Genomic DNA, 14,314 nt, shown 5'->3' on the forward strand with positions numbered 1-14,314 from the left:
ATGGGAGCCAGAGAGAGAACTTCAGAGCGTTTCGCCCTTCCCCGGGATAGGCGAACATCGACACGTCCGTGTCTTTCCCGACAAGTGCCTTCAAGCCCGGCGGGGGCAGACACCTCCGCGCCGGCCGCCGGCGAGGTCTCCGCTGTCTGCGGGGGCCACGGCCTCGCCTCAGCTGCATCGATTTAGCGCGTTCGTGGGCCGCCCCTGCGGGAGGCGGCTTCCAGGCGGCGCAGCAGCAGCGCCTGAGCCGCGGGCGACTCGGCGGCCCGGCGGGAGGGGGAGGGGAGAGGGGGAGGGGAGAGGGGGAGGGGCGCCCCCCGGGGCGCAGGGGGCGGGCGTGCGGGCACACGCGGTGCGCGGCGGGCGGGGGCGGCCACCGCGCGGCGCGGCTGGGGCGCCCGGGGAGCCGCCCACTTCGCCGCGGCGGGCCCCGACGGCCGGAGCTTGGATGAGGCGGCGCCCGCCGAGCTGGGGCGGACGCGGGGCGACCCGGGACGGGGACACGCGCCGGTAGCCCCGGCACTGCAGCGGCCGCAGGATGGCCGAGGTAAGCACGGCGCCCTCCGCGGACGCGGGGCCCTCTCAGCGCGCGGGGTGGGGCGGCCGGGAACGCCACTCGGATCCGGGGCCGCTCGGTTCTCGGGGGCGCGCCCCGGGCCACCTCCCTGAAGGCCACCTGCGCGGCAGGGGCGGCGGCGGCGCGGCCCTTCCCCGGGGCCGGGCGTGAGGGAGCGCCTCCGCGGCGGGGAGGCCCCGTGGGGGCGCCCGGACCGGTCTCGCCCGACGCCCCGGAGCCGCCCGACGCGCTCCGGGTGTGAGACCCGGGTCGGCGGGCGAGGGCGGGTCCCTGGCGTCCCCGGGGCCGCGTCGAAGCGTCGAAAGTGCGGGGTCGGGAGGGACCGGGCGGCCGCGTCCTCCCTGCGCGCGTTTTCCCGCCCCCTCAGCACCTCCACCACTGTTCTGTCCAGGACGTTGGGACTGTTTCAACCGCTCTTACCGCAGAATTAATTACACAGCTGCTATTTTAAAGTGACCGTTTTTCACCTGGATTTTGTTTCTGGAGAACTGAGCGTGCCTTCGGGTCCCTCAGAGAATTGCGGAGCCGGGTGAGGGGCAGTGACGGGGGCTTCTGTCGAGATGGAGTGGTTGGATGGGGATGGGAGTCTTTTGTACAAAACTACAAATGGAGACGCGGTCGGGTCGAGGGGCTTCCCGGGACAGCAGAGAGTCGAGGGTTCAGGGTCAGGTTTTTATAAACGTTCCAGCTGACCTGCCGGGTGCGCGGAACGGTTCAGCGCGAGATGTTGCCGCAGCCCGGGGAATCGGGGTCGGGCTCAAGTGTTTACAAGTCCGAGCCTAACAAACGGGGCTCTGGCCCTTTGGCGGGACGGGCTGCCTGCGGGTGACCGGGCCGGACCGGGCTGCAGAGCCGGCGGTGGTGTCGAATCGCGGGCCGCTCTGGGCTTCCCGGCTCGGAGGTGCCGCGACCTCCCTCCTCCCGCGCTCCCAAGCAGGGTCCCGGCCGGCGGAGCAGTGGACCGGGGGCCCCCCGCGGGCGGAGGAAGGGGCGGCGGCCACTGCGTGGTCCCCGCTGCTCCTCGGGCCAGACCCCGAGCCCTAGCGGCCGCCCGGCTTTGCATAAGCTCCTAAGGATTTGTCAGCCAGATGTGACAAGATTGTTGAGAGCGGCGAGTGAAGGAGGAGATCTGATATTAATCAGCGCATAGCTCGGAGCCAAACTTTCTCAAATGCGGTGTAGAAACATGTTCTTCTCATTTAAGGCATCTCTTTGTGGCGGCGGGGCTGCCACCGGCCTGACTTTGACAGTTAAATGGAATGCCAACTAGCAGCCTTAATTGTATGAGTAAAGTTGTGTGTTGTTGGGGGGAGGATCAGACACGCTAAGGTTCACTAATGTCCCCTCGTTTTATGGCTGTGCTCACCGCAGCCCTCTGAAGACAGGGCGTTTAAATGGGGCCAGACGCCTGGTCGCAGCCAGGCCTCTGCTGTTAACACTTAAGGGGCCTAAAAGAGGCCCCGCTGGTGTCCTGGGAATCCCTGTCCCGGTGTGTATGCGTGTGTGTGTGTGTGTGTGTGTGTGTGTGTGTGTGTGTGTGTGTGTGTGTGTGTGTGTGTGTGTGTGTGTGTGTGTGTGTGTGTGTGTGTGTGTAGGGGGAAATATGTGTTCCTACAGCTTTGGATTCATAGAGCAGATTTAGCAACCGTTTTTTTTTTTTAAAAGCATATTCTTCTTATCAAAGCAACAAAGATTTTGGCTTGACAGTAAGTGAATTGAAAAACAGCATTTAACAGGTCATTTCTTTTTCTGGTGTCCTTCTGTTCCTTATTTTAATTTGCTGTTGGATTTCATGGCATAAGATTTCGTAGACTCTTGGTTGCGAATATGTGCTTATATGTTAACAGTTTTGTTCAGTGATTAATATGGCTTCTCCGTTGTCCCCAAATCTCTTGATTTATCAATATTTCCTTTAAATTGAATATGTCAAAATAAACTTTTGTGCATCACGTAAAAGAACATTACTTCAAATGTTACAGATTGTCCAGGATTTGATTTTTGCTTTAAATAGGTGTAGAAAGATAGCCACCGCTTTTGCTGAAATAAATTTTGATGAATAGCTTTATCCTTTGTGGCATACCTAAAAGAATAAGATGTGTCATTATTTAATTTCTCACCTTAGAAGTTTGCTGACTTTAATTTCACCAAGGAAGTTGGTTGAACATGTTCTGTTTTAGCTAAATGCTGAGAAGTGGTGGAATCTTCACTTAGCACAAGTACTGCTCATATTTTAGGAACTCATGTTCAGACATCTGCATAATTTGATTTGGAATATCATCTATGTCCATTGTTGTATTCCCTTCAGAATTGTAAGGATTTAGCATCATGCTTCTTTTTCCATCAGAGAGTGTAATGAGTTTGAAGTGGTGATTTGGCTGTTGATATCTACAGGAATGTGGAATGATGATCTGTTTTTCTGGTTATAATTCACACTTGACATATTAACTCAAATGGAGTTATTGCAGTAGAAGCATAAAGTTTGCGCAAAGGGTTACCTTTATATTATTTTAATTTTTCACACCTCTCCCATGCAGCAGTTAGGCCTGTGTCCAAGCCCATGCTGGCATTCTGTACCTCAGCTTGGAAAGAAGGATGAACCAACCTATTGGGTGAGAAGAGCCATATGGGTTTCCCTGTGGGACAAATCATAATTGTCGTTTAAGCATACGCTTATTATTTATGAACGCCTAGGGATAAATATAAATGGGAAGACATTTGAAAAGTTCAGTTTGCCAGTACAGTTAAACCACAGCGTACAGGGTGAGGGGTATAAGTGTCTTTTAGCTTTTGTGTATGGCTTTAGAAGTTATTTTGACAGTGGCCATTAGAGTTGCCCTGAAGGTTCCACGAAGTAAATTACTTGCAGGAGGAGCAAGTGCTTTACCCTGGGGTGAATTTTCACCTCTACAGATGTCATTTAGAATGAGTTACTTTTGTCAGAAACAGTCCTGTTTTAAAAGAAGGAGAAATATCACAGCTAAGGTGAAATCTCAGTGCTGAGCAGCACATCTTTTTGATATCTGAGGTTGAGATTTAGAGAGTCAATAGATTTTCAAAATTACTATTCTGAGCAGTCTATAGATTTTAAAATTTCATTTATTTAGATATTTTATTTTTGATGACTTTTCTGAGAGATGTTAAAGATAACTGGATCTGCACAGAAGAGGCATCTGGAAAGGGTTTGTTTTTTTTTTCCTTTTACATCGGTTTCCACCTGAAAAACCTTATTTGCTCTTGTCATTCTTTGAAGCCCTTTTTCCTAATTCTGGAAATTCCAAGATTACGATGCAGCCCCATTTCTCTACTCAGACACATGCCTATTTTATCCAGAAATGGTGGGTCTAAACAGAGCAGACCTGCTTCGCCAGGGTCCAACTTGGGGTCTCCTCAAACTTCGCGTGAATAAGCAAACCAGCTGTAGCTATTCCAGTCCACACATGGACTCATGATTATAAACCAGCCTAACGTATCACAGGAGGATTCTGCCTTGCCGGTGGGGGCTGATAATTTCAGTTAGCTAATGTGAGAGAACAGAGAGACAAATAAAATGTTGTTAAGGCCAGGTCCAAACAGCCTATGTGGAAGGAAATGGTTGTCTCAAGTAAACTTAATCCAGGCTGCTAACATTTTTCACAGAGTTATATTAGTTTGTGTACTCTTACAGATTCTTCGTGTGATCCTTCAGTAGGTGCTAGCAAACATCAAAGTTGTTTTCAACTCTGCATCAGCTTCCAGAAGTATTGTTCTCCTTCTGTAGCCCTCTGATTATTTCTTTCGTTATTCCTTATGAGTATAAAATTTTTATACAGACAACTCTGTTTCACAGTAACACCATGCTGAATGTTAAGATTGTGATCAGAATGGCATACATAAATCTGATCTTTTCTTTTTAAAAACTTCGTTTGGAAAATCTCGGGATTTTTTTTTTTTACTATAGTCTTTAAAATCTAGTTCTCAGTAAGTCCCTGAAAGGTTTGCAGAATTTTACTTAGTAATGTTCATTTCATCATTATTTTGCAACAGTAGAAAAGGTGAACTTGCATGGTTTGTGTAGTTTTTCCTGAAGTGTAAATGTGTTGGGTTTTTTTTTGTTTTGGTTTTTATTTCTTTTTCCCTAGGTTGACGGTTGTGTCCAGAAGTTCCCTACATGAATAACATTCTTCCATTTTTTGTTATCAAAGGTTTCTGAAAATCACAACTGAGCTCTCTCAAACATGAAGGAGAAAAAAATGTATCTGTACCATTTATATAACTATAGATTTTTGTTGCTGTTGTGCTTTTTTAAAGAAGAAATATTTGGTTTGGCTTCTATTGTCTTATTTGCGTATTTTTCTGCTTTTTATATTTTCTGTTTTTAGAACTAATAATTTTAAGAAAAAAAAAGGCACAGCTGTTAAATTAGTTTGGCACAGAGTTTATACTTTGATTTATAGAGATCAAAAGAACAAGTATTTTCCCCATCTCCCTCTTTGAACTGAGCAGCAAGAGAACACTCCCAAGTGTGTCACGCATGCTTTCTACTCACAGGTAGACCTGGCCCAACATCCGTTCCCTGAGTTCTGCCTCCCACCTGCCCTTTTCTCTGCCAGACCCCGCTCCACTCTCTCAGTCTTCTTTGACCAGCCTCTCTTTTCATCCCCATCCTTGCAGTGAGAAACCAGATTCTGTCCGTTTTCCTTCAGTGTCATTTTTATATTGCAGATGCCACCTTCCCGGTTTCTGAGACTTCTCACATCCCTCTTTGAACCATGCTCACAGTAAACGCTTGTCTTCCCATTGTTAAGAACCTGATGATTCCATGAACCTAAGAGAGAGACTCGTGGCTGCCCTTCTGGACAGCCCACCCCGACCCCAACCCTGTTTTGCCTTTCTGAATTAGCTCTCATCGCCCATGACAGAAATCAGCCTCCTGGGCCTGACGCACATGTTCAGGGTGAGCCTTCTCTTTGCCTAGGACTGTGGCGTTTCTTGCGTGCACTGTTGAGAGCGTGAAGACTCCTCTGGCCTCTACATAACATTGCTCCCTCCCTCTACACTATCTTACTCAAAACTAAAATTGAGGGGAGAGGTGGAGTCTTGATTTATCTTTTTTTTTCACTTTTTGTTGTTTAGAATTTTAAGCAAAATTAGATTAGTTTAAGAATGCTTGGTGATACGTGCTTGGGGGTTCCACAGTGATCAACTTTGAGTCAGTCCCATTTCGTCTGTTTCTTCTACCCATTTCCCTCACCATCATCAACACTGAATTCCTTTGAAGCAAATCCTGAACATTTATACTGTTTGATTCATAAATATTTTAATATGTAGCTCTAAAATAAAAAGCTCTTTTTAAAGAAATGCAGTATACTGACTGTATAGCACCTAAAAATTAACAATTACTTGGAATGTCGTTAAATTTCTAAGTGTTCAGATTTCTTCAGTTGTCTCTTGAAGTTTATATTATCATTGATTTGTTCAAATCAGGATTCAAATAAGGTCCATAAATTGTGTCTGTTAATCTACAAATTTAAATTTTACTTTTTTCCTTGTAATTTACCTGTTGAAAAAGCTGGGTCATTTGTCTTATGGAGTACTCCCCGGCCTGGATTTGGGGTTTTGTTTTCTTGTGATGTCACACAAGGATGTCACACAATCCTTGTGATATCTTTGTGAGGAAAGTTTAAGCATTCCTCCATCCCCAATACCAAAAGGCTTGATCTAATTCGGATTCGAACTTCTGAGGCGAGAACACCCATATGTAGTAGTATGTATCCTCCAGCGCTGAGGCAAGTGACCTGGTTGTTGTCTTTTCCTTAAGAGTTGCAGAATGCTAGTATTCTAATTCTTCATTTATTTATTCACTGGAATGTTCTAAAGAGAGTCTTTGCCTCATCAACCATTTGCTTGCTCTGCAGTACATTTTGTATAAAAAAGGGTGCGTGCTTGATTCTTTACTTTTTTTTTTTTACCATTTTTTTTGGTTCCATAGCATCCTCGAAAGGTGGCCAGTGAGTTTTACATTTGTTTTTACTATCTTTTGAATTTGCTAGGTTCTAGTAATACTGAATGACTCACACTAATTTTTAGCAAATCATATTCTCTGTTCAGCAATTCTTGGTCAACCAGGATGCATGGTTTTCCTTTCCCAGTGAAGCCATGTGCTTGCTCCCCTAGAGCAGACACTGGAAGTTCCTCCTCCTGTCTGCCCGAGGCTCCCCACTGTTAACTATTACTTGTTAAAAACAAATAATGACACTCCCCCGTCCCCGACAGAAAAAAAAAAATTCGTTAAGATTTTGGTTTCATTTTGTCAAACTCCTATGGAAGACGATGGCACGATGCACTTCTGGTCCATGTAGAGTTCTCCAGGTGGACTTCAGTATGGTGCTGCCAGCAGCAGATAAACTGCCTCACACAAAAGGACCACATGGATTTTCTTCTCCCTTCACCCCAGTTGTCCTGGGACACCTGGCAAACAATGATACTACTTTTAGAATCCTAGTTATAACTCTGTGGGTTTGCATATGTTAGAAAAATTTAATGGAAAGTGGAAGAAGTTAGAGAAAAATGGCAGGAGGGAAAGTAGGGAACAACAACAACAACAACAAAAAGCTAATTCTAGTAAGAGAAGTTAGAAGTGCAAAATGTGTGTAAGAGGCAAAGAGCAATGGGATAGAGATCTCCCACCCTTGAATCAAGCATTTTTCCAAACTAGGAAGGCTAGATCTGCAGCCAGCAGAGAGTGGAAATACATTGTCACTGTAAATGAAAAGAAAGAAGTCCTCTCCCCTCAAGTAAGGGTGGTCCAGCCACTTTAGAAGACGTTTTGTATTATAGATTGGCAGTTTTTGATATGCAGCGTAGATTTCCAGGACTCAAACATATGAAAAGCAATTGTCTATATTCAACATTTAAAAATACAGTTTGGAACAACCTGAATCACTTTTCCTCCAAAGGCTAATGACTTTTAAAAAGTGATTTGTGATTTATCAGACCAGATCCTTTGATTTCAAGTTGGGAAATTATGATGCTTAGAACTGAGAATCTGGCCCAGCCTTAGAATCTCACACTCAAAGAGAGGACCATAAACTCTAAACTTGGCCTCAGTGATCTCTACTATTAATAGCAGTTTTTTTACATAATTTGTATGTTTCCTTCTCCACAGTCAATAGGAAGTTGTTGTTCAGTGACTAAGTCGTGTCTAACTCTTTGTGACCCCATGGACTGCAGCATGCCAGGCCTTCATGTCCCTCACCATCTCCAGGAGTTCACCCATGTGAATTGGGGATGCCATCCAACCATCTCATCCTCTGCCACCCTCTTCTTTTGCCTTCAGTCTTTCCCAGCATCAGAGTCTTTTCTAGTGAGTCAGCTCTTCGCGTCAGGTGGCCAAAGTATTGGATCAGCAGCTTCAGCATCAGTCCTTCCAGTGACTTTAGGATTGACTAGTTTAATCTCCTTGCTATCCAAGGGACTCTCAAGAGTCGATAGGAAGATCAGTGTGTAAATTAGGAATGGCACTTGGCTGCTGCTTAGTGAAAAAGCTCCTAAATAATAGTTGCCATCCTTTCTGCTCAGCCATCCTTAGGGTCTGATTTCAAGGTTGGGCTCATGTTTGCACCTATGTTGTTCCAAGAGGGAAGAAGGAAGAATGGCAAAAAAAAAAGTCCCCTGGCTGAGTCAGCTCCCATTTGTAAAGAGCTTTCTGTAAACCTCTATCCAACAACTTATACTTACGCACGTCAGTCCTTAGTGATTTACCTACCAAAACTGTTAGTTGCTCCATTATGAGCAACTAACTGGACTTTGCAACCCCATGGACTGTAGCCCGCCAGGTCCTCTGTCCAGGCAAGAATACTGGAGTGGGTTACCTTCTCCAGGGATCTTCCCCATCCAGGGATCAAACCTGGGTCTCATGCATTACAGGCAGATTCTTTACCAAGGCAGATCAGGCAAAGGATATTGGATGTGTGTCTGTAATTAATAAGAGTGGTGCAGCTCTCTAATTGGTTCATTCCTTATTCTCTTAATACCAGTTGGAAATCTTACAGAATAGCAGACCCAATGCTAGCCACAAGGTTTGGAGTTTCACTTGTCTTGTTGCCTCTTTCAGGGATGATTCATTATGGAACAACTTTTTGGGACGTTTTTATCATGGGTATTTTTGGTAGCTCTGTCTGTGCAGAGTCAGATCATCAGAGCCCAGAGGACCTAAGATCTGTCATAGGCCTGGTAGCAACAGCAGTTTTGCTGTGCTCTGTGGTCTTTTCCACTCTCTATCTGTATATCCTCATTAATGTGGCTGATCAGCCTTAGAGGTTGGCAGGAGCAGATATCCAGCCTGCTTTATAGTCAAAGAATCCAAGCCATGGAGCTGAAGGCTGTATGGCTCAACAGGAAGCGAGATATAGACTGAGGTCAGTTGTAGATTGCAGTGTCTCTCAGAGAAAGATGCTCAGTATGATGAGAAGGAGTTTAGGAAGGAGCTCAGTTTCCCCAGCTATGCATCCAGAGGTGTCACTTTAGCAGGCAAATCACATTATATTAATATTAATAGTTTCATACTGTTTTCAACGACTCACTGTTAGACTCAGGACAAAATCCGTACTCCTTGGCCTGCCGCATGAGATCCTGTGCAGAGTGGTTCTGTCACCTTTCTGACCGTCATTTCCTACCGTGGACCTGGTAACTCCGCTCCAGCTGCCCTGGCCTCTTTCTGTTCCCTGAACACCTCCAGCCTCTTTTCATGCCCCAGAGCCTTTGCACTTGCTCTGCTCTCTGCCTTCGGTCTCCAGTTCTTTACTGGCCCCTTGCCATCCCTTGTAACTCAGTTTAGGAGTCTTCTCTTCAAAAGCCTTTAATGATGACTCTGTTTGAAAGGCACTACCCTGCCTCCCCATGCCACCCAGGAAAATTGCCAGCAAAGCTTTCTGCATGTTTCTTTAATAGCACCTGCCTTATTCTGAAAAGATATTGTCTGTTTACTTGTTTATTCTGTCTCCCTCCTCCTCAAGGGCAAGGACTTACCATTCTCATTCAACACTTTAGCCACCAGAGTTTAGAAAGCCTGGCTCATAAACAGTAAATATTTATTCAGTGAATGGGGTTTCCTTGCCATGTGAAAATTTAATATTCTTATAGTTGCCGTTGAGATGAAATGAAACCATAAATACAAATGCAGTTAGTACCAAATATTGGTATTCCAAGATATAATCTGCCCTCAATATCCAAATTTGAGACCACTTTCAAGTAGCCCGGAAGTTCTTCAGCTTCCTCATCTATAAAATGGGGTGGTAGTAAGAAATGAGATAGCTCATAGGTACTGCTTACTACAGTCCCTCACACATGATAAATAATCACCATCACAAACTGTGTGACCTTGTGCAGATTACAAATCTTCCATAAATTTAAGTTTCCTGAGAATAATTCCTGCCCCACAGTGAGGCAGTACGGACTGAATGAGATCACCTATTCCATACGAATGCCACTGTGTGGACAGACAGATGCTGGAAGAGTAGCTTGTCTCACCATTGGACTCAAAACTGTCCAGTAGGATTTTGTGTGATGATGGAAATGTTCTTGTCTCTGCTGTCCTGTACAGTAGCCACTGGCCACGTGTGGCTCCTGAGCACTTGAAATGTGACTAGAGTGACTAAAAAACTGAATTTTTATTTTAATTAATTTTAAGTAGCCACATGTGGCTGGCGGGTACTATTAAGGCAGATTAACTCGATGCTACAAAGCTGTCTGGCTGGTATATCATTCAGTTATGTTCCTGAGCCAGATTACAAATGACTCCCCTCAGATGGTCAGTCTGAAAGTCCCCCGAAGTCCTCTGATTTTTCCCCTGCCCCATTCCATCTGGTCCCCCAAGAGTATCCCCCTGAATTTATCTTCAGTGATATGAAAATGTTTGCATGTACTACAGATGAAAATAGCTTTGAAGTGGGTAGTTTCTATTCTCAAGCTCAATAATTCAAATCCCATCAAAGGCCCGCACTGTCCAGCAGTGGATGTCTGTGCATACGCCCATCCTGGCTGCTGCTAGGAACTGCAGTCAGCCTTTCTGACAAGAGGCCCATGGCAGCATCCAGCCATGCTCAAGGTAGATCACAGGTATCCAGGAGAGGAAGTGGGGCCCTCAAATCTACCTACTATCTAGGTCATAACTTCCCAGACTTGCCAGCCCACGACTGCAAATAACTAAAGCATCCATCCCATGCTAGGTGTGTCAGTAATTTCTGGGTGGATGAATGAGCAAATGTCAGTGACAAAAAAGCAAGCCAGAATTTTGAATGTTGATTTGTAGAGCATCAAAGTGACTAATAACAATTCAGAAATAGTCTGATTAAAATGAGTGCGTAAAAAGCATAATCATGCCTTGATGAATTCAGAATGTGGTAAACATCTGCTTTATGTTTCTGAAGAATGGAATGAGTATCAAAATTCTAAAAGAAAGGATGTAAGTTTTAACAGTTTTCCATTTTGATTTACATGAATTCTTTTCGTCCTATAATTAGAATTTTTGGTTTGATTTCACTCTAGGAGTTTTAATTTGTCTTTAGATAATGGTGCTATAATTCTACTACATCGTGGAATTCTGAGATGGGTGGAAAAACCCAAGGACTTTAATATTAGAAGTTTTCTTAGACGCTGTAATCAGCTTTTTTTGGTTCATAAATAATTCCTCTGAAATGTATTTCCATAGATGTTTAATGAGCTTTATTAAGCCTTATTCAAATAAGTTCATATAGAACTACATGATTTTTTTTAAATAAAGCAGCATTCATACACTGGAATTATAGATAAAGCTGCTTAAAATTCAGGCCCCAAACTAGAATCTTCTGTATCTGAATAGTCACGTTAGATCACGGAGTCTCAGCTGGGGCCATTTGGCAATGTCTGGAGACTTTTTGGTTTTCACAGCTGGGGACGAGGGGAGGTGTTACTGTGGTAGACACCGTGGGTGCTTCTCAGTATCCTACAATGCACAGGACAGCCCTCCATCACAGAGAATTACCCAGCTCAGAATGTCTGTGATGCTGGCGAAATCCTGACTTAGGTATCAGGAGATGCAGAAAAAATTGCTTTCAACCTTAGGCTATGAAATGAGTTTGGAATTGTTCCTTCTATAGTTTTGCTGTGCTGGGTCCGAAGTAGTGAGCTTTTCAAGCACCCTTTAGGGTGTAGAGGAGGTGTGTGCTCAAGGACATCTTTCTCTGATTCAGATAGGTCCTGTTTTTTGAAATGTGAATTCACTTTGTATAGTTCAGATACCTTGTTTTTAAAGAGTGAATGCATCTTGAGGGACATTATCCAAAATAAGAACTTTTCTTCTTTTAAAAATTTCCTTGAAGACAGTCATATTTATAGAATGTAGGTGGTGAAATATTTCAGAAGTTTAGTGCTTAGTGTGCTGGTAGCTGTTGAGATCTGTGAAAAAAAAAAAAAAGAATATCGATGATTGGCTCACCTGTGAGCTGATGTTCAGAGAGGTGCGGAAGTTTAGAAGCTGGACGACATAGGAATGCCACAAACCTAATGATGCTCTTCTAAATTTTGACAGTGTGTAATAGAAATTAAACCATCACTCATCTTTATCCTTTCACTTCCAGCCAAGATAACTATATAATTATGTATATATGAGTCTAGATGTGTGTGTTTGTGTATGTAATACATTTGTCTATGTATATACACAAATAGAAACTCTATAATGAAAAAGTAATATAATGTCTTTCATTAGAGCAATATTTCTCAATCTTTTTTATTATTCACTCCCACACACATCTAAGGAGACTTGGGAAATTTTTTTCCTAACTGTGCCTCCCCCAATGAAATTTTAGTGTCATGCCATCTACTGTATATCTGTTTATGTATGTATGTGTGTGCTTTACACATAAAAAGAATAGACCAGTTCTCACCTTTTGGGGATGGTGTTCCCCAGCTGAGAATGGTTAGAGTGAGAGACTGTTTTGGTCGTCTGGAGTTATTTGTGTTACAGTCTATAACTTAGTACAGAGTGAAGCCGTTTTCCCCTAGATTTCCTATTTTTCCATAGCCTCTTGAAGAGACTGGGTAACACTGTTGCTACCTGCTGCACCTCAGTTATCAGCAGCCTTATTCCTTCACCTGAAAATCTCTGTATAGTTCTTCTGTTCAGGCCCATTGTAATCCAAAAGAAACTATAGAAAACATTCAAATCATGCCAATTTTAACCTGTATTTAAGTAAGGTCACTGATTTTTTTAAAAAGACTTTTTTTTTTTAGTACACTTTTAGATTCACAGAAGATTTGAAAGGAGAGTGTTGCACTGTCCAAAAACTTTGAGTTTTTTGGTAACTTCTTACTGAAAAATGGAAGCAAATTTTTTGGCCAGCGCAATACAAAGATTTCCCATATAACCCCTACATCCACATAGACATAGCCTGCCCTATTTTCAACATCCCTCACTGGTTGATAACAATTGATGAACCAGCATTGACAGATCACAATCACCCAAAATCCGTGGTTTAACCTCAGAGTTCTTGCTTGTTGTTGTACATCCTGCGGGTTTGAAAAACATATACAGTGCTGGGTATCTATCATTATATCATTGTACGAAGCATTTTCAACGCCCTCTTGTTTTACCTATTCATTCCCCAACTCCTGTCAAGCCCCTGGCAACCACTGGTCTTGTTTCTGTCTCCATCAGTTCAGTTCAGTTGCTCAGTTGTGTCTGACTCTTTGTGATCCCATGGATCGCAGCACACCAGGCCTCCCTGTCCATCACCAACTCCTGGAGTTTACCCAAACTCATGTCCATTGAGTCGGTGATGCCATCCAACCATCTCATCCTCTGTCGTCCCCTTCTCCTCCTGCCTTCAAACTTTCCCAGCATCAGGGTCTTTTCCAATGAGTCAGCGCTTCACATCAGGTGGCCAAAGTATTGGAGTTTCAGCTTCAACATCAGTCCTTCCAATGAACACCCAGGACTGATCTCCTTTAGGATGGACTGGTTTGATCTCCTTGCAGTCCAAGGGACTCTCAAGAGCCTTCTCCAATACCGCAGTTCAAGAGCATCCATTCCTCGGTGCTCAGCTTTCTTTATAGTCCGACTTTCACATCCATACATGACCATTGGAAAAACCATAGCCTCGACTAGACGGACCTTTGTTGGCAAAATAATGTCTATGCTTTTTAATATGCTGTCCAGGTTGGTCATAACTTTCCTTTGAAGGAGTAAGCGTCTTTTAATTTCATGGCTACCGTCACCATCTGCAGTGGTTTTGAAGCCCAAAAAATAAAGTCAGTCACTGTTTCCACTGTTTGCCCATCTATTTGACATGAAGTGATGGGACCAAATGCATGATCTTAGTTTTCTGAATGCTGAGCTTTAAGCCAGCTTTTTCTGTCTCCATAGTTCTGCCTTTTCCAGAATGTTATACAGTTGGAATCGTGCAGTATGTAGTCTTTTCAGATTGGCTTCTTTCAGTTAGTAATGCACATTTACTTTTCATCCACGTCTTTTCATGGCTTAATAGTTCATGTCTTTTAATGCTGAATAATATTCTGTTGTTTGGGCATACCACAGTTTATTTATCTGTTTGCCTGCTAAAGGACATCTTGGTTGCTTCTAAATCTTAGAAATTATGAAGAAAGCTGCCGTAAATATCCATGTGCAGTTTTTGTGTGATTTTCAATGCCTTTTAAATTCCAAGGAATGCAGTTTACTGGGTTGTGTGGTAAGAGTGTGTTTAGTTTTGTAAGAAACCACCAAAC

The 14,314-nt window shown here is 44.0% G+C and overlaps 1 protein-coding gene across 1 annotated transcript in view; it reads left to right on the forward strand.

Moving 5' to 3' along the window:
* The window catches only part of BNC1 (basonuclin 1), a 28,488-nt gene continuing 14,576 nt past the window's right edge, over positions 403 to 14,314 (forward strand). The window contains exon 1 of the mRNA XM_018066593.1: positions 403 to 547. Coding sequence (XP_017922082.1) covers positions 539 to 547 — 9 coding nt within the window. The 5' untranslated portion in view covers positions 403 to 538. The remainder of the gene's footprint in view (positions 548 to 14,314) is intronic.

The sequence above is a fragment of the Capra hircus genome, chromosome 21, assembly GCF_001704415.2.
Source record: "Capra hircus breed San Clemente chromosome 21, ASM170441v1, whole genome shotgun sequence".
Taxonomy (NCBI): domain Eukaryota; kingdom Metazoa; phylum Chordata; class Mammalia; order Artiodactyla; family Bovidae; genus Capra; species Capra hircus.